Source organism: Micromesistius poutassou (assembly GCF_964030765.1).
Source record: "Micromesistius poutassou genome assembly, chromosome: 24".
Lineage (NCBI taxonomy): Eukaryota > Metazoa > Chordata > Actinopteri > Gadiformes > Gadidae > Micromesistius > Micromesistius poutassou.
The window spans coordinates 7813014-7833481 of record NC_140294.1 but is presented as its reverse complement, the minus strand read 5'-3'; the positions used below and the strand labels follow the sequence as shown (position 1 = coordinate 7833481).

Sequence of the window (20468 nt, the reverse complement as noted above, 5' to 3'; positions counted from 1 at the left end):
CCGTATTTTACGGGACGGTTGGCAACCCTAGTCATAGCCTGTCCAATGCCACGCTTATACTCATACTGAGCCAGTATCCTGTGTACTTATACTCATACTGAGCCAGTATCCTGTGTACTCATACTGAGCCAGTATCCTGTGTACTTATACTGAGCCAGTATCCTGTGTACTTATACTCATACTGAGCCAGTATCCTGTGTACTTATACTCATACTGAGCTAGTATCCTGTGTAACTATACTGAGCCAGTATCCTGTGTACTTATACTGAGCCAGTATCCTGTGTACTTATACTCATACTGAGCCAGTATCCTGTGTACTTATACTCATACTGAGTCAGTATCCTGTGTACTTATACTCATACTGAGCCAGTATCCTGTGTACTTATACTCATACTGAGCCAGTATCCTGTGTACTTATACTCATACTGAGCCAGTATCCTGTGTACTTATACTCATACTGAGCCAGTATCCTGTGTACTTATACTGAGCCAGTATCCTGTGTACTTATACTGAGCCAGTATCCTGTGTACTTATACTCATACTGAGCCAGTATCCTGTGTACTTATACTCATACTGAGCCAGTATCCTGTGTACTTATACTGAGCCAGTATCCTGTGTACTTATACTCATACTGAGCCAGTATCCTGTGTACTTATACTCATACTGAGCTAGTATCCTGTGTACTTATACTCATACTGAGCCAGTATCCTGTGTACTTATACTCATACTGAGCTAGTATCCTGTGTAACTATACTTATGATGTACACCTGTGAGAGGTGTAGATAGTGTACATCGTTTTTATCTTTATTTTATTATTTTGTATTTATCTCTTATATCTCTCTTTTGCTCTACTTTTGACTCTTAAGCTGGTGTGTGTGTGTGTGTGTGTGTGTGTGTGTGTGTGTGTGTGTGTGTGTGTGTGTGTGTGTGTGTGTGTGTGTGTGTGTGTGTGTGTGTGTGTGTGTGTGGTACAGGTAAACCATGTCATCCTCTGTAGTTAGTTAATGATTGATGGTTTTACTGGTGGCTGGTGTTCAAAGTCTCCTTCCTCATTCGATCTGTCTTCACTGTCTTCTTTAGAACTGTGTTAGCGTTCGTCTCGGTTCTCAACTCTTACTTTGTGTTTTGGTGAACACCTGAATCTCTTCCTTCGACTGATCTTCATTTCCTTCTGCGCTGTAATATTTTCACACGACAAGGGGCAGGACACGTTTTCATCACGGAGAAGCTACGGTACAGCTCGCTAAATGTCATGTTTTCTTTAGATTATTGGTCGTATATTCTCACTGTATTGATATGTTCTAGATGAATCTATTTCCAGTCCCAGTTCAGTGTTTACAGGTTCCTTCTGTAAAAGAGACGTTGATCTCAGAGAGAGAACCTGAATAAAGGAATATGGGTCAGAACATCAATCACTAGTTCCACCGTGTTGAGGGCGTTTCATATTGAACCTCTGGTCCAGGAACCTTTATTGTGGAGGTTCAGTCTGTGCTGGAGTGAGGTCCGTTTGGTTGTGTTGTGGACTTTTATTGTGGAGGTTCAGTCTGTGCTGTAGTGAGGTCCGTTTGGTTGTGTTGTGGACTTTTATTGTGGAGGTTCAGTCTGTGCTGTAGTGAGGTCCGTTTGGTTGTGTTGTGGACTTTTATTGTGGAGGTTCAGTCTGTGCTGTAGTGAGGTCCGTTTGGTTGTGTTGTGGACTTTTATTGTGGAGGTTCAGTCTGTGCTGTAGTGAGGTCCGTTTGGTTCATGTTGTGGACTTTTATTGTTGGGTTTTATTGGTAACATTAGTTACCTATTGGTGGTTTGATGGCCGTCTATAAAGGTATAGCACACTGATCTGTAGACTCTTGATGCTCTAGTGACTTTGATCTACTGGAAGAGAGGTCAGTGTTCAGAAGTAAGGAATAATCCTAATAATGACATGTATGAGATCTAGACATATAGCGATAGAGTGTGTAGATCTAGACATAGATAGTGATAGTGTGTAGATCTAGACATAGATAGTGATAGAGTGTAGATCTAGAAATGGATGATAGAGTGTGTATATCTAGACATAGATAGTGATAGAGTGTGTATATCTAGTCATGCAGTCATTTCACATTTGGTAAACAGAATCCACAGAAACAATGTGTAGTTGTGTTTGTGTCCAGGTCTCCAGTCGACTATGGATGAGGAGAGAGAGGAGGGGGGTCCTACCTCTAAGACCACTCTGTCTGGGGAACATGGCCGCCGGAGCAAAGCTAAGAGGTAAGAAGAGGATCTCTCTGTCTGTGACTGTTGTCCATCTCAGAGCTCAGCAGTGAGTCATCATGACTCCATCATTAGTCTGAGTAACAGCTGTGTGTGTGTGTGTGTGTGTGTGTGTGTGTGTGTGTGTGTGTGTGTGTGTGTGTGTGTGTGTGTGTGTGTGTGTGTGTGTGTGTGTGTGTGTGTGTGTGTTGTGTTGAAGCCCAGCGCAGCAGCAGAGAGCAGACTCCCCTGGACCCAGCAGTGTCTCCATGAAGAGTGACCGCTCTATGGATCCACCTGACCGGTTTAAAGATGGAAATCACCAACCTTCTAAGACAAGGTGAGGATTCAGCCGATACATCAGGGCTGTTCAACTGGCGGCCCGCGGATCATCTTGATCTGCCCGCCCATCGTTAATCAGAACATACCAACGTCCAATCACAGGACCACTTGGAGATGGATTGGTTCATGGCTGAGGCCGTTTATTCTGCTGTTTGAATCGTGTGAATGAAATGAATATTCAGACGACTTGTAGCAGACTTTACAGGTTTAATGTTAGAAGGTTCAATGTCTTTCAAACAGCTTTTATTGAATCAGTTTGATCTTTCTATCCTAACTTCCAGATGGTTCTTGTTTTTCAGAAGGAGGCAGCAGGGAGCAGACTCCCCTGGACCCAGCTGTGTCTCCATGAAGAGTGACCGCTCTATGGGTATACCTTATAACTTTAAAGATGGAAATCAGTCTATTGAGAAGAGGTGAGGATTCATCAGAGATCATAAATATTATGTTCATTATATGATATAAGGATAACTTGTTAGTAACCGAGTGACACAGAACGCAGGTGGAGACGTTGATATCCGTTTTGACTCTGATTCACTCGCACCAGAACAACGTTACAAGTAGCACTAAACAGGTGTGTTAGAGCGCCCCCTAAGGCATGGGAATAACAATGCAACTATCCATTGCATAGAACAATAAAGGTACAGCTTCTATCAAACGTCCATAGATCCTGGTTCTTGTTTTTCCAGAAGAGTCCAGCAGCAGAGAGCGGACTCCCCTGGACCCAGCTGTGTCTCCATGAAGAGTGACCGCTCTATGGATATACCTGAACGGTTTAAAGATGGAAATCCATCTATTGAGAAGAGGTGAGGACTTAGAGAGTGAGCGGTCAGACATGGAGGGGGGCTTCTTCAGCAGTGGAGGGTCGGGGGGGTGGAGGCGGGACATGTTATGGTAGTGAAAGGCTGTGATTGGCCTCGTCACTCTGCAAGCAAGAGTTGCCAGATTGTTTTGCTCAAAGGTGACTCCGATCCGATTTCATTCAGAACAGTGTGAACAGCACAAATCACACGGAATCAGGTCTGTTCAATTGTGGTTTGGGCCACTTCCATACGCGGTCCTGAATCAGATACAGGAGGGATTTCTCTCACTGCGACCTCATGTTGAACAGTCGTATCGTAACGTGACTTTGACGTCACTCAGGGATGGGCAACTTTCATGATTAAGAGGGCCACAATTTTCATCATCACCATCAGAGGGCACATGACCGCGCTCTTCACCTAATCGGATATGATAGAAGATACAAAAGAATAAAAAAGAAGAACAAATGATGTGTAGATATGTGTCTGTATCAGTGGTGGCTGGTGATGAAAGTTGTTGATGGGGCGTAGTCGTGGGCGGGGGTCTGGGGGTCCTCCCCCAGAAGATGTTGAATTTGGTAGATGTGATTTCCTGTATTCTGGTGCATTCTGGGGATGGCCACTACCTAAAAAATCATTCTGATTCATAGCCTGTGTATGTTCATTCAACCAACATACATTCATTTCATATTTTCCATGCTCACATGTCATTTTTAACATGTCTATACTCTTGTTAAACGACAAACACAACAAGTGTTGTTTTAAAAGCCACATGAGTGATTCTTATTTTTCTCAGTGCAAAGGGCTCACATACATCATCATTCAATGATGCACAAAACTGAAACAGTGGGCCAACATTAAGTGAACAACTAGCATCATAGTCAGTGCAGTTGTAGTAGTGGAGACTTAAGTTGAAATCTTTCATGACTGATATTGTTTCTAAGCAAAGTAGACACATGGGTTTGCCTTTGAATTCTATGAAAAGATACTCTGCTTATCATCTTGACTGAAAGGTACGGTTACTGTTGATCGAGTTTTCTAAATAAGACTTTGACAAAGCAGTTTGGTGTGTCAGTGTTGATCAAACAGATTTATAATTCTGTGATTCTAGTTCAAAGCATTAGGTTACTCAGGGCCAGTAATAACATCTCAGTAACAAGTTATAATATATAGATAATTATGAACTTAAAAGCTGGAAACAAGTGAAATGCTCTCACCTAAAAACAGAAGAATTATCTTGTCAGTGTCAAAACTGCAGTGTGATTAAAAGCTGTGTGTGTGTGTGTGTGTGTGTGTGTGTGTGTGTGTGTGTGTGTGTGTGTGTGTGTGTGTGTGTGTGTGTGTTTGTGTGTGTGTGTGTGTGTGTGTGTGTTGAAGCCCAGCGCAGCAGCAGAGAGCAGACTCCCCTGGACCCAGCAGTGTCTCCATGAAGAGTGACCGCTCTATGGATCCACCTGACCGGTTTAAAGATGGAAATCACCAACCTTCTAAGACAAGGTGAGGATTCAGCCGATACATCAGGGCTGTTCAACTGGCGGCATCACATATCACATTAAACAACATCCAATAATCTGATCCTCATGAGATAGTAGTTGGGTAGCTCTGCAACAAATGATCAAATAAAACGACTTCCACAAATCCTAACTTCCAGATGGTTCTTGTTTTTCAGAAGGAGGCAGCAGAGAGCAGACTCCCCTGGACCCAGCTGTGTCTCCATGAAGAGTGACCGCTCTATGGGTCATCCTCCTGAACTTAAAGATGGACGCCCCTCCAGAGAGGAGAGGTCGGAGTTTCAGACGATAAAACAGACCAGTTAGTTGTTATCAGACTCTACTGATACCCATGTTTACAAGTCAGGAAAAATACAATAGATCCTGTGTGTGTGTGTGTGTGTGTGTGTGTGTGTGTGTGTGTGTGTTCTCCACAGACACCAGGAGAGGTCAAAGGTTACCAGTGCTCAGTCTGTACAGCAGCATCAAACAGAGAAGGAGATGAACCAGGAGGAAGTGGCCCACACACTGGGGGGCGGTAAGAGACTCTTACTTTGAAGACAGAGGAGACTATTATTTTGAAGGGCAGAAGAGACTCTTACTTTGAAGACAGAGGAGAAATTATATTTTTAAGGAGCAGTATGAGACTCCTATTTGTTCTTTTCGGACTGAATGACTTATAACTTCAATGTAGAGACATCTTTCCTCTTTGGGGTTGAATGGTTTGATCCAGATATGTATGGTTATTGTGGGTCTATCAGGTTAAATTGTTTGATCCAGATATGGAGGGTTATTGTGGGGTATCAGGTTAAAGAATGTTAAACATTATACTGCAGATCAACAGCAGAATAACTCAGTGGAATAGATGCAACACTATCTTGTTATATCAGCATAACAAGTCACTTTAGACTGATTCACCATCATTATTACTATCATTAGACCAATCATACTGCTGTGGAAATAATAGTCCTGAACATTTTGAATCTGTAACATGCAGTCCTTGTCACGACCAGCTTCTCCGACCACAAGTTATGAAGCCACTAAATATCATTGAGTTGATAATTTAACAGGAAATATTGACCTGTTTCCACTGATGTCACCTTCCACTAACTGATGTCTTCTGTTGTTTTCACTTTTAGGATCTGATGCTGTCGAGTGCCAACATAAAATCAAGTCTCATTTGAAGAATAAGTACAGGCGTGAGTTTGAGGGAATCACTAAAGCAGGACATTCAACACCTCTGAAGGACTTCTACACAGAGATCTTCATCACAGAGAGAGGCAGAGGAGAGGTCAACCAGGAACATGAGGTCAGACTGATTGAAACAGCTTCCAGGAAACCAGCCTTAGAGGAAACACCAATCAGATGTGAGGACATCTTTAAACCCTTACCTGGAAAAGATCAACCAATCAGGACAATAATGACAACTGGAGTGGCCGGCATTGGTAAAACCGTCTTAACACACAAGTTCACTCTGGACTGGGCTGAAGGCAAAACTAACCACGACATAGACTTCACATTTCTCCTCACTTTCAGAGAGCTGAATTTACTGAAAGGGAAAGAGTTTAGCTTGGTGGAACTTCTTCATCACTTCTTTATTGAGACCAAAGAAGCAGGAATCTGCAGATACGACCAGTTCCAAGTTGTCTTCATCTTGGATGGTCTGGATGAGTGTCGACTTCCTCTGGACTTCCAGAGAAACCCGATCTGGACTGATGTCACAAAGTCCACCTCGGTGGACGTGCTGCTGACAAACCTCATCAGGGGAGACCTGCTTCCCTCCTCTCGCATCTGGATAACCACACGCCCTGCGGCAGCCAATCAGATCCCTGCTGAGTGTGTTGATATGGTAACAGAGGTGAGAGGGTTCACTGACCCTCAGAAGGAGGAGTACTTTAAGAAGAGATTCAGAGAGGAGACGCTGGCCAGCAAAATCATCTCCCACATCAAGAAATCACGAAGCCTCCACATCATGTGTCACATCCCAGTCTTCTGTTGGATCACTGCTACAGTTCTGGAGGACTGCTTCAAAACATCCCAGAGAGAAGAAAAGATGCCCAAGACCGTGACTCAGATGTACAGCCACTTCCTGAGGGTTCAGTCCATACTGGGGGACAGGAAGTATCATGGCAGAGCTGAAACAGATCCACACTGGAGTTCAGAGAGCAAGGAGATCATTGTTTCTCTGGGAAAACTGGCTTTTAACCAGCTGGAGAATGGCAACCTGATCTTCTACGAGGCAGACCTGGCAGCGTGTGGCATCGATATCAGAGCAGCCTCAGTGTACTCAGGAGTGTTCACCCAGATCTTTAGAGAGGAGTGTGGGCTGTACCAGGACAAGGTGTTCTGCTTTGTCCATCTGAGCCTCCAGGAGTTTCTGGCTGCCCTTTATGTCTTTAAGCACTTCATAGACACTGGGATCAATCTGCTCTCAGAAGAACAACCAAACTCTGGGGAAGATAAACTCCTCCTCTACCAGAGTGCTGTGGACAAGGCCTTACAGAGTGAGAACGGACACCGGGACTTGTTCCTCCGCTTCCTCCTGGGCCTCTCTCTGGAGACCAATCAGATTCTCCTACGAGGTCTGCTGGGAAAGACAGGAAGTAGATCACTGATCACTCAGGTTAAAAAAAGTCTGCTGGGACAGACAGGAAGTGGCTCAAAGACTAATAAGAAAACAGTGTCTTACATCAAGAAGAAGATAGATGGAAATCTCTCTCCAGAGAGAAGCATCAATCTGTTCCACTGTCTGAATGAGCTGAACGACCGTTCTCTAGTGGAGCAGATCCAACAGTCCCTGACATCAGGAAGTCTCTCCACAGAATCTCTCTCTCCTGCTCAGTGGTCAGCTCTGGTCTTCATCTTACTGTCATCAGGAGAGGAGCTGGACGTGTTTGACCTGAAGAAATACTCTGCTTCAGAGGAGGGTCTTCTGAGGCTGCTGCCAGTGGTCAAAGCCTCCAAAACATCTCTGTGAGTTCACTAATAATGTATTACAATACACACAACACTATATACATAAAATTTAATATAATGTATATATTATAATATATGCTAGAATATAAAAGGTATAATAAAATACAAATCGTATCTGTACATTCACTAATAACATGTATAACAATACACACAAGATAATATACATAAAACTAGAAAATAAAAGTTATAACAACGTAGAAAACATCTCTGTACGTTCAGTGATAATGTATTATATTACACACAAAATAATTAATACTAGGATATAAAAGCAGTAATGATTTATTTATTTGACATACTCCCCAATCATAACAATCATAAAAGATAAATGATAATAATTAACAATGATTCGCCGAAGGTCTCGGGGGCTATTCCCCACTACTCACAGAGCCTGAGCTGAATCAGTTTTATATAAACTACACGTGAACACTCCAAAAATAAACAAGATTACACTTTTTGCCGGGATGTATTTGTTTTTATGAGCGGTTCATTCGTTTTTATTGGCGTGACGAGACGACCATCACTCGCGCTACCCAATGGGGGAGGGGGGAGAGGGACAGAGGGGGGAGAGGGACGGAGGGGGGAGAGGGACGGAGGGGGGAGAGGGAGGAGAGGGGGGAGAGGGACAGAGGGGGGAGAGGGACAGAGGGGGAGAGGGACGGAGGGGGGAGAGGGACAGAGGGGGAGAGGGACGGAGGGGGGAGAGGGACAGAGGGGGAGAGGGACAGAGGGGGGAGAGGGACAGATACGGAGGGGGGAGGGACAGAGGGGGGAGAGGGACAGAGGGGGAGGGGGGAGAGGGACAGAGGAGGGACAGAGGGGGGAGAGGGACAGAGGGGGAGAGGGACAGAGGAGGGACAGAGGGGGGAGAGGGAGGGACGGAGAGGGTAAGGGAGGGGGAGGGACGGAGGGGGGAGGGAGGGATGGACGGAGTACACACAACGAAAACATACATAATAGTAGAATATAAAAGTTATGATAACATACAAAACATCTTTTGAGGTTAACTTATAACATCTCAATATACACAACGTCATATTGTGTAACCAGGGTGAAAAGTCAAACTCAAAAGCTCTATTCATTATGAAATAATAATTAAAGAATGAATAATAATTGTTCATCAATAATTAAATGCACCTGTATTTAAATATGTTGCTATAAGTATAAATAAATAGTTATTGATGAGGTTACATGCATAAATATACGTTCATTATTAATAAAAGGTGACCCACTATTTTAAAACGTTTAACCTTGTTCAGTAGTTTGGTTATATGGACGCATATATCAAGACACATTTTCTACTGGCTACAATCTTTTTAATTTGGTGGCAACCTAAAAAATGTGCACCCTTTTATTAGACGTGAAAATGTCCTTGGTCACCTCCCATCAGTGGCGGTTTCAGGAACGGGCGAAGCGGGCAGCCGCCTGGGGCCGCATTATTTCATGACACATGGGGGGCGGCACGAGTACACGAGAAAAAAGAAAATCATCCGCGCCGCAAAGCGGTTTTCTATTATCGCTCACATCACTGTGGGGGGAGTTGGCTCACCGGCGCCCCCTCTGGCTGCAGGCGCCCTGCTCCCTGAGGAGGTGACGTCACAGAAGCTGTGTGAGAAGGGGAAAGGGGTGGGGGGGGGGACAGTTCACCTCTGGGTCTCCATAACAGACAAGGGGGGGACGGGGAAAAGGGAAAGGGACAGAGGGGGGAGAGGGAGGGACAGAGGGGGGAGAGGGACAGAGGGGGAAGAGGGATGGAGGGGGAAGAGGGATGGAGGGGGAGGGACAGAGGGGGGGGGGAGGAGAGGGACAGAGGGGGGAGAGGGACAGAGGGGGGAGAGAGGGAGAGGGACAGAGGGGGGAGAGGGATGGAGGGGAGAGGGACGGAGGGGGAGGGAAAGAGGGGGGGAGGGGAGAGGGACGGAGGGGACAGAGGGGGGGAGGGGAGAGGGACGGAGGGGGGAGAGGGACAGAGGGGAGAGGGGGGAGGGAGGAGAGGGACACAGGGGGGAGAGGGAGAGGGGGGGAGGGACAGAGGGGGGAGAGAGGGACAGAGGGGGGAGAGGGATGGAGGGGAGAGGGGAGGGAGGGGGAGGGACAACGAAAACATACATAATAGTAGAATATAAAAGTTATGATAACATAGGAAACATCTTTTGAGGTTAACTTATAACATCTCAATATACACAACGTTATATTGTGTAACCATAACTAACCCTACTACACACTACAATATGATACGAATCAACCAATCAAATCACTCAACAAGCAGCAACGGTCATCATCACTTACGCAAATGAAAAATATGATTTCATAGTTCAGTTTTGTAACATATAAGTCAGTTCGATGTCTTCATATAATAATATATATATATATATTGGGTATTGTTATTGCAAACTCTCTCACCTTGGGCTCCCGTCTGGTCGTTCCCGTGCTGCTCGCCACATTATTATTAAAAACATCTTTTGACCATAAATATTCGTCATAACCAAACGACTGTGGTTTTGGGAGGGGGGGCTTGGGGGGGGCTCAGCCTTTTTCAGGGGGAGCTTAAGCCCCCGCTAGCCCCCCCCCCCCCTTGCACCGCCGCTGGTTGTAACCTAATATACCAAACATCTCTGTAGATGTACTAGAACATGTATATACATAAAGTACATAATACTATAGCTGCTTTCACATATGGACGTACAACCGTCTATTCTCCCGCTATTCTCCCGACGGGCCGTATAGTGAATGACTTATCCTGACGTTGGACCTCCTGATAAAAGACTACCCCTCAGGTAGTATTTTAGCCGGCGGAAATGTTAATTACCTTATATGTGAGTGAGCAGTAGAATGTGGGCATTTCACGCCAGTTGAGTGGGCGTGTTGATGACGCTTCAGTCTACGTTTGCATGTCATTGAGTGGCACCCGCACCCTAATCGATAATCAGCCTGTTGCCTTTTGTTCGCTGAATGGTTTAAAACATATTTTAATGTGGCACTGCTTTTCAGAGTCATTCGTGGTGAACGCTAAATGATAGGTCTTATCATATCCCTCAAGTACAACATCATACAATAAATTACAATACATGAGTTCACAGCTGCACACGTATATAGAAAATGTTTTTTTATTTTTATGTTACACCTTTCCTGCTGTCGGCTCCCAGACCGTAGTCGAGGAGCACAGGGGAGACGTTCCCTCCAGGGCCGATGTTCTCTCGGGGGTAACACCCTTCACTTTGACTGGCAATGTCATTAGTGTTCATTACTTCACTAAACTAACACACGCTACCGCTCGCTCTCCTCGCTCGTCCACTCACACACCCACACCCACACACACACACACACACACACTGCCATTCTCGCGCACACACATACGCTAACTCTCGTAACAATTGTTATTGACAACAGTGAGTTGAACATTATAGGGTCCTGTCCTTCCACTCCCTGTTTTCTCAGTTAAACACAGAAATCAACTACATTTGTCCCAGTGTTTGTTAGATGTGAAATGAAGCCAAAAAAGACGCTCTCTTCCTCCGGTAATGCAGTCGTTCACGACGCCTTTCTTGTTTGTCGTTTCTTCTTTTTGTCTCTAACTCATGCTCCAATCTTTCATCGATTGATGCAGATGTTGTGGATGCAACGGAATATATGATGCATCGCTGCAGCAACATTTAAGATGATTGCGATGAGTTCTGCCCGTTCTGCCTCCGCGCTGTCTACAGTCAAACCAAAACAAACCAAGACCTTACGTCATGTCCCGCCCCTTGCAAGCCCACCCCCCTAAACCTGCCGGAGATTCTACTGATGTCTGAGCGACACCGATGTCCGCATATCGGGTGTCAAGTGTGAATAAGTGTGAATGACCCTCACGGTCGAACCTCCTGATCCACAAATGCAGAGAAAAGACGGAGGTCATATGTGAAAACGGCTTATGATTAAAAAGTGAAATTAATATACAGAACGAGTCTCAAACACTACAAAAAACTCAATAATATTATACATTTTACAGCCAATGTTGAATAAACATAAGGATCTAATGTATTGACTAGTATATATTAGATTTAATTACTAAAATATCTCTAATTATAGTTTTATCACGTCCTTTTATGTTAACGGTAAAAGATGTAAGATATTTTAATCCCAGTTCCTAACATGTTGTGTTTATTGTGTGTGAAGGCTGGATGGCTGTCATCTGTCAGAGACATGCTGTGAAGCTCTGGTCTCAGTTCTCAGCTCCAACTCCTCTAGTCTGAGAGAGCTGGACCTGAGTACCAATGATCTGCAGGATTCAGGAGTGAAGCTGCTCTCTGCTGGACTGGGGAGTCCACACTGTACACTGGAAACTCTCAGGTCAGTTTTACTCAATGGTCAAACAGTTACAGAGGGGGGGGGGGGGGGGACAGACTGCAGGATGACACATGTGCACGAGCACACAAGAAAAAAAAAAAAAATCCGTGCCGCGAAGCGGTTTTCTATTTAAGCAATAGATCACGACAGGCTGTGAAATGTTCTCATTATACCACAGTTAAGGGGCGTTGTCCGTCCCTCCGCTGCACGTCGGGACAGACAACGCCCCTTAACTGTGGTGTAATGAGCACATTTCACTGACTGAAGTGATCTATTGCTTTTATAAAACGGTTACGTAAGTATGGCGAAATGAAAGTCATAGACACCCTCAATTTTGAAAAAGCGAGCTTGGTAGCTCGGTTCGCCGGCAATTTAGCCTACTATCGAGTTCACTCACCGTGTGCCTATTGCTTTACAACATTTCCACCCTCTCCAGCAATCAACATATTTTTAGGCTTCAGTGAACTATGCTATTGCTTTTAAATATAAATAAACAACAGTTCAAGTTAGGCGCGGAGTGATACAGATCTCTGTAAACTGAATGGGCGTCATAGCTGTGCGTATACGCTCATTATACAACAGTTGGGAACCAATCAGATCGCTTGATTTAAGCCACCCGTTTTCTATTATCTCTCATATCACTGTGGGGGGAGTTGGCATATTGGCGCCCCCTCCGGCTGCAGGCGCCCTGCTCGCTGAGAAGGTGCCGTCAGAGAAGCTGTATGAGAAGTAGTGGTGGCTCGTTCACGAACGAATCAGTTTGAACGAACAACTCTTTAAAACAAACAAACCAACCTGATTCGCCGCTCTCGTTCGTCGTCGTTCGTCTCGTTCGTTCTCTGAGACTCGACTCCCAGCTCCACCCACTAGTCGCTGAGTCGCGCTGACTCGCGAGTCGCCGTTCGTTCACTGACTGTGTTTAGCGGTGAAGACTCGAGGACTGAGAAGTTACGAGAGTCAGCCGGGCAACAACATCCCGATTCCGAACATGAAGCGCTCCTCAGCTAAAAGGAACTCAGTTAATGTTGTGTTGATTGATGACCGTTTGCACCATTGCACGATCGTGATTCGTTTGAGAATGAGAACGAGGGAGGAGCTGAGTCTGACCGACTCGGCTGAGAACGTGCATTCGTGATTCGTTTGAACGAGAACGAGGGAGGAGCCGAGTCTGACCGACTCAGTGACTGAGAATCATGATTCAGCGCTACCGGAAACGCAAACGAACGAACAAACGAATGATCGACTCTTCTTGGCGAACTGACTGACGCAAACTGATTCATTCAAACAAATCATGAAATCCACCACTAGTGAGAAGGGGAAAGGGGAGGGGGGGGGACAGTTCACCTCTGGGTCTCCGTAACGGACAAGGGGGGGAACGGGGGGGTCCACTGTTAGGGGATTGAAATCCTTATTGCAGCCTGCAGGGTTATGTGATCAACATACGGAGGAACGCGGTCGCTGAGCTGCCCCAACATGAGACGTTAAACTCAGCTAGAACCGCCGCCCACCACGTCCACCATCATCCAAAACGTGATGTCAACAGACCAACAATAGTCTGAAAGCCTACAGAGACTATAGATAGTTAATGTGACGATCACGTTATTAAAAATAGACTTGGAGCAATGATTTACAAACTATCTTTTTGGGAGCATGCTTTTGCAAGTAGTTCGCCGCCCCACCTGCCCATATGGACGGCCCGGTACAGAGCAACACTCTAATGGAATGAGTGGCTCAAGTCAGGCACACCTCGAATTTCTTGCAATTGAGAGGGGGGGGGGGGGGGGGGCGCTCGGAGGGGGTCTCGCCCGGGGTGTAATTCAATGTAGAACCGCCACTGCCTACCATCCATCTGTGTCCATTCATGTGAACAGACTCACTCACTTTAAAAAGGTTTAAGTTAATGTTTTGAATGCATAGGGGGCAGTGCTTCATTTGAGCCGGAACACGCCGGAACATGTTCCAGCACCTCCTGGGTCACTGAAAAATGAATCGCCTAAATGAAAAAAAACAATTACTGTTGGTGTGTTGAGTGTGGTTTTCTGACTAGTTAGTCTTTATTCCCCGTTGAAGTTCCACTAAAATCTAGTGTTTGTGTAACCTTCCGGTGACCCCTTGAGACGGGGTATCTATAACTTTCTATATTTCTATATAACGTTCTATATCTAAATTTGATCAGGTTACTTGAGATTCTAGGTTCACATCCGATTGATAAGGAGTTTGGTTTGTAGCCTAATACACATAGGATTAATGAGACCTCCAACCCACACAACGACACAAGACCACGACTTGAGAGAATAACATATGTATTTTAAAGAAAAGACTTTCAAGGAAATATATTGCATTCGTTCTAACAGTGTTCAACTTACAATATAACCTAACTGTTACGTCAGTTTTAGTTTGTCTTGGGCCCAAGAACTAAAAGAAAAACTAGAGAAAACCTGAGTACTCAGAATAAAAACGTTACAAAATAAAATAATCCGGTTTTGGTTCCTTAATGTCGTCGTTCCTACCCCTCCTGGATTTGAGCACAATGTCCACGTAACCGATGTCCGACGGGAGACGACGGCATCCAGGAATAGCGATGGTGGTGGAAGCCGTTGAACAATCGACTTGAAACAGTTGTCTCTCGTACAAAAAAAAAGAAAAAAAAAGAACCAGCGTGCAATACGGACTTTAAGTATTCTTTTGAAAAAAAAAAACGTCCGGAGCTCTACCCACAGGATTCCTCCCGAACCACCTGTAGCTTTCAATACTACCTTCTAAAACTACCGAAACACACCTGTCTCGCAACACCGTATCCTGCGTGTCATCGGCTCTCCGTGCATATGCTTACGATGCGTTCAAGGGGCATCGTAAAACGCAGTACTAAAATAAAACAACTAAAATCACTTGGGTTACACACTCCCCCTCTAAAATACATGCGTCTCTGCATGAACATTACAATCATCAAGTATGGAAAATATAGCCCCCAAGGTCTGAAAAAATGAACCTATAGCCAAAATCAAAGGTTCTCCCAACTCATCATAAGTGAGCTTACGAGGTTGGCGCCTCTCCCTACCAGAGCGTCTCAACTCAGTGGACTCTTGGTTATCAGATGCCTTATTTTCTGTGTCTACAGGTTCAGCTGTGACATGATCTGTGATGTCCTGAACAGGCGACATACACACTATGTCTGGTTCTTGGATATCAATAACAACATAGTCTGGGGCTCTAGAGTGTGAGGTAGAATGTATAGCTGCACTGCCACTCTCTGAGCAATTCAGAGGACATTCTGATCTAAACTCATGTCTTGGGCTATCAGAGAGTGTAGAGTTTTGTGGCTCAAAAGGGGAAATGTCTCTGTTTAACACCACTGAGGCTGGTTGAGGCTCATTGGGATCACCTCCTGTTTGCAAGAAAGGGCTTCTTGTGATAACCTCTGGCACTTGTGTGGTAAGATAGAGCTCATCCTCATCACTGTCCAACTCATCCTCCTGACAATCATCTCCCTCTGTATCTTTTGTTGCTTGTTTCCTCAGTTTCATCTTTCGTTGTTGATCATTGTGTGAATGATCATCCTCTCCTTCTTTTACAGGAAGGAACCCACATGGTAAAAGGAGATCTCGGTGCAATGTGCGCTGTGGTCCTGTTCCTGTTTCAGGTTTAACCACATAGACAGGGCTCTCTCCAATCCGTTTGACAACGACATGGATTTTCTGTTCCCACCTGTCTGCGAGTTTGTGTTTCCCTCTTATGTTCACGTTCTTCACCAAGACTCTATCCCCCTCAAAGAGCTCTGCTGCTCTCACCTTCCTGTCAAACCGAGCTTTGTTCTTCTCGCCCATTTTCTGGGAGTTTTGTGTAGCTAACGAGTAGCTTTCTTGCAGGCGTTGACGAAGGCCTTTAACATACTCTGAGTGGGTCTTGTGGTTTCCCATATCAGGGTGGATTCCAAGGACTAGGTCAATTGGCAGTCTGGGCTGCCTCCCAAACATTAACTCATAAGGCGAGAAGCCTGTTGTGTCGTTACGCGTGCAGTTATACGCATGGACCAAGGGCTTAACAAAGTCCCGCCAATGGTACTTGTCCTTCTCTTCAAGGGTCCCAAGCATACCCAAGAGTGTCCTGTTAAATCGCTCCACTGGATTCCCACGGGGATGATATGGGGTAGTGCGAACTTTGTCTGCTCCGATTAGTGTGCAGAGTTCTTTGATGGTTTTTGATTCGAAATCTCTACCCTGGTCACTGAGTAGGCGACTGGGAAATCCATAATGGACAATGAAATTTTCCCACAAGGCTTTCGCAATGGTTCTTGCTTTTTGATCTTTTGTTGGCACTGCAACAGCAAACTTTGTGAAATGATCTGTCATAACTAGTATGTTTCTCGTATCTCTGTTGTCTGGCTCAAGAGATAGATAGTCTATAGAGATGAGTTCAAGGGGGTAAGTAACTGAGATGTTTTGTAAAGGTGCAGCTTTTTGGGGCTCAGCTTTTCTCCTGAAACATCGTTCACACTTTTTGCATTTTTCCTCAATGGCTCTGGCCATTCCTGGCCAGTAGAATCTGGCACGGGCAAGGTGTAGTGCACGCTCTGAACCAAGGTGACCAACATCATTGTGTACACCGTGAAGTGCTCTTTCTCGGAACTGTTCAGGTAAGACCAATTGATAGACAGGGTTGTCTCGGTCCATCCACTTCCTGTGTAGTACACCATCTCTGAGTTCAAGCCTTTTCCATTCCCTGAGGAGGAGTTTGACATCGGAATGCTCCAGATTTGTCTCTCTGATGCTGGGCTTTAACGCTCTCTCCACAAAGTGGATGACACGTGAGATACATGGATCTGCTTTTTGAAGATCGTGCCAGTCAGTGTTTGTCATAGAAGGCAAGGTGTCTTCACCGAAAATGCCGGATATCAATGAGGGGTTGACGGCTAGAGACTCAGCAACAACAGATTGCTCTGGCTGGTTTTGGTGTTCACCCGTCAATGTCACCAGGTGACGTTGACATAAGGCAGAGAACACTTCCTGACCCATGTTTCCTCTTGGGTCCATGAGACGTCTTTTCATATCCTCAATCCTTTCTCTTTCCTTGACAAAATCCTCATCCTCACGAGGTGGGCTTTGAGGCCGACGGGATAACCCATCTGCATCGCCGTTGGCATGCCCTGCTCTATACTTGATGGAGAACTGGTAAGTAGAGAGAGCGGCTAACCAGCGATGTCCAGCTGCATCTAGCTTGGCAGAGGTTAACACGTACGTGAGGGGATTGTTGTCAGTAAGAACAGTAAAATTTGTCCCATAAAGGTAGTCATTAAACTTCTCACAAACAGCCCACTTAAGAGCTAAGAACTCAAGTTTGTGAGTGGGGTAGTTTTGTTCGCTCTTGGAAAGACCCCGACTAGCATAAGCCACAGCTCTGAGCTTCCCCTCCTGCTCTTGATAGAGGGCTGCCCCTAGACCATCTCGACAAGCATCGGTATGCAAGACATACGGTAGTTGTGGGTCTGCAAAAGCAAGGATGGGTGCAGAGGTCAATTTGTTGATTAAAGTTCTGAATGAATTTTCACACTCGGTAGTCCACTCTTCTCCGAGGGGTGCATTTGGACTCACATGAGGTTTGGAGTAGTCTCTCTTGTACACTTTGCCTCTTTTCTTTGGTGCACAGTAGCCTGCTGTCAGGCTGTTGAGGGGTTTGGCTATTTTGGAGTAACCCTTGACAAAACGCCGATAGTATCCAGCGAAGCCTAGAAAACATTTCAACTCCTTCCTTGTTGAAGGGCGGGGCCAATCTCTTAAGGCGGATACCTTGTTAGGGTCAGTATGGACTCCCTGAGCATCGACTACATGACCCAGATATTTCACAGAAGTCTTGAAGAAGTGACACTTTTCTGGAGACAGTTTTAAGCCGTAATCTTTGAGGCGATTCAGTACCTTCATGAGCCGTACTTCATGTTCTTCCAATGTGTCTGAGAACACTATCAAATCATCTAGAAACACAAGCACCTCATTAAGGTGGAGGTCACCGACACACTTCTCCATAAGGCGTTGGAAGGTGCTTGGAGCATTTGTGACACCCTGTGGCATGCGATTGAATTCAAAGAAGCCCAGGGGACACACAAAAGCGGTTTTAGGCTTATCTTCCTCAGCCATGCCCACCTGATAATAACCGGATTTAAGATCCATGACGGAAAACCATTTAGCACCACTAAGGGCTGCAAATGTTTCTTCAATGTTCGGAAGGGCATATGCATCTCTGATGGTTCGTGCATTTAACTTCCTGTAATCTATGCATAGCCTGATCGAACCACTCTTCTTACGCACCAAGACTATTGGTGATGCAAAGGGGCTCTCTGACTCTTCAATGATTCCTGCATCAAGCAGTTCTTTGAGGTGCTGCTTTACTGCCTCTCTGTCATTGGGATGAATAGGCCTCGGCCTCTCCTTAAAAGGAGTCTCATCAGACAGCCTGATGTGATGCTTTACAGCAGTGGTGTGACCGTATGACAAGTCATCTACTGCGAAGACTTCTGAAATGGAGTTAAGCTTAGTGGTGATACGCTCTTTCCATTGTTCAGATAGCGGTGAGTCATCAAGGTTAAGTTTGAGGTTGTCAGTGACGGGCTTGTCCTGACAAGGTGCATTTTGTTTAGGTCCAAGTGGGGTGATGTGCTGGGCTGCACATAATTGAGCAACAATCGACTTTGGCTGCAGTATGACATTGTGTTCGCTTAGATTACACAGCACAACAGTGACCTTGTTTCTGGAATTAAAGGGAATGTCAATCAGAGAAGCTTCAAGGAACACACTACCTGGCAGCCGATGTTGTTCATGTGGTTCAAGCAAAAATGCAGTATTCTGACAGTGTTTTCTCAGCCTGACATCACCTATGACACAGCACTTTTGTTTTGCAGGAATGGTGATGGGATCGTTTCCATGCAGCTTGACAGGATATGCATGGCTGTCTATCTCATGTGTGCGGGCAATGTGCTGGAAGATCATTGCAAGGTCTTTTGAGCAAAGTTTCTGGATGAACCCTGAGCCATCTTGTTCAAGTAGATGATCATAAAGTCTGAATAACACATTAGTCCCAATCAAAAGTGGGGTTCTACTGTGAAATGAGCATTCTGGAACTATAAGTGCTAACACCTCAAGCTTCTCTTCCCGGCCAGGGATAGGTTGGGAAAAATTGATGCAAGCTTCTATGTAGCCAAGATAGGGGACATTCTGTCCACCAGCTCCTTCAATTTCAAGAAGAGCATTAATAGAATGGATGGGTAGGTGAGACAGATTGTTTCTATAGAAACACTCAGAAACTGTAGTTACTTGCGAACCAGAGTCCATAATTGACTCACAACTTACTCCTTCAAGAGAAACTGAAGCTTCACAACGGGGACCCACAAGTCCTGAAGGTATGAGTTGTTGTGTACTGTCAGCCTCCATTGTCTGTGTCATTACTTTCCTTTGTGTTTTAGCACTGTGAATCAAGCTCTTGGGACAGGGGTTATGTGCTGTCGCAGCTTCTGGATGTCCCATGGCAGAAGCTGCTACAAGTTTAAACCAAAGGGCGAAGCAGTCTGCTGAGCGGAAAACTTGTCACGTGCCTCTCTTAGCTCTACATTTTTGCTGCGGACTAACGTCTGGTTCGGTTCATTTGAACAATGAGCAGCAATGTGGTTGTCTTGTCCACACTTAAAACAGAACCAAGCCCTTGGCATTCCAGGAACTCTAAAGGGTCTCCTGCTATTTTCGCTAATTGTGAAGCACTCCTTTCTCTTGGTGCTCTCACTCTCTTTTTGACTCTGAGATAGCTTCTCAACTTGTTTTGTTAGTTCAGCTATTTTACACTCAAGCTTAAAGGTTTCACCTTGTTTTGGGTTTGGCGCTGGCCTGTTATCATGAATGGGGTTGTGTGAGTCTTTGCTCAACTTCTCCACCTGTTCAGTTAGCTCATTCACTTTCTTTTCAAGCTTTGATGCTTCGGTTTCTTTTGGGGTCGGTGATGGGGCAGGACCACTTTCATAGGAGGGAATGTCAAAGATGTGGTGGGCTTGTGCGATAGCTTTTGAAGCACCTAGATGTTTTTTCATTCTGTCTAGCTTTGCTGAACGGCGATCTTCCTCGGCTCTCAACATAAGGAGAAATTCACAGAATGATGGGGGGTTGCTCTTTTTGGGCCCAAGCTGTAAACCTATAATGATGCTCTGATCCCAACACCCCCGGCAGAACTGTCTGAGTAAGTGTTCGTTTGAATTCCTAACTGAGGCTCCCCCTCTAGAAATTGTTTTTGTGAGGAGGGTGTGGAGCCGGTTCAGATATGCTGAGGGTTTCTC

General features: G+C 45.3%; 1 protein-coding gene across 1 annotated transcript in view; it reads left to right on the top strand.

The window, feature by feature from the left end:
• Positions 1-20468, top strand: part of LOC311369509 (NACHT, LRR and PYD domains-containing protein 12-like) — a gene marked incomplete at its 5' end in the record, with an annotated part of 68138 nt that overhangs the window by 35793 nt on the left and 11877 nt on the right. The window contains one exon of the mRNA XM_084487696.1: positions 11990-12163. Within this exon, the coding sequence (XP_084343822.1) occupies positions 11990-12163 (174 nt within the window). The remainder of the gene's footprint in view (positions 1-11989; positions 12164-20468) is intronic.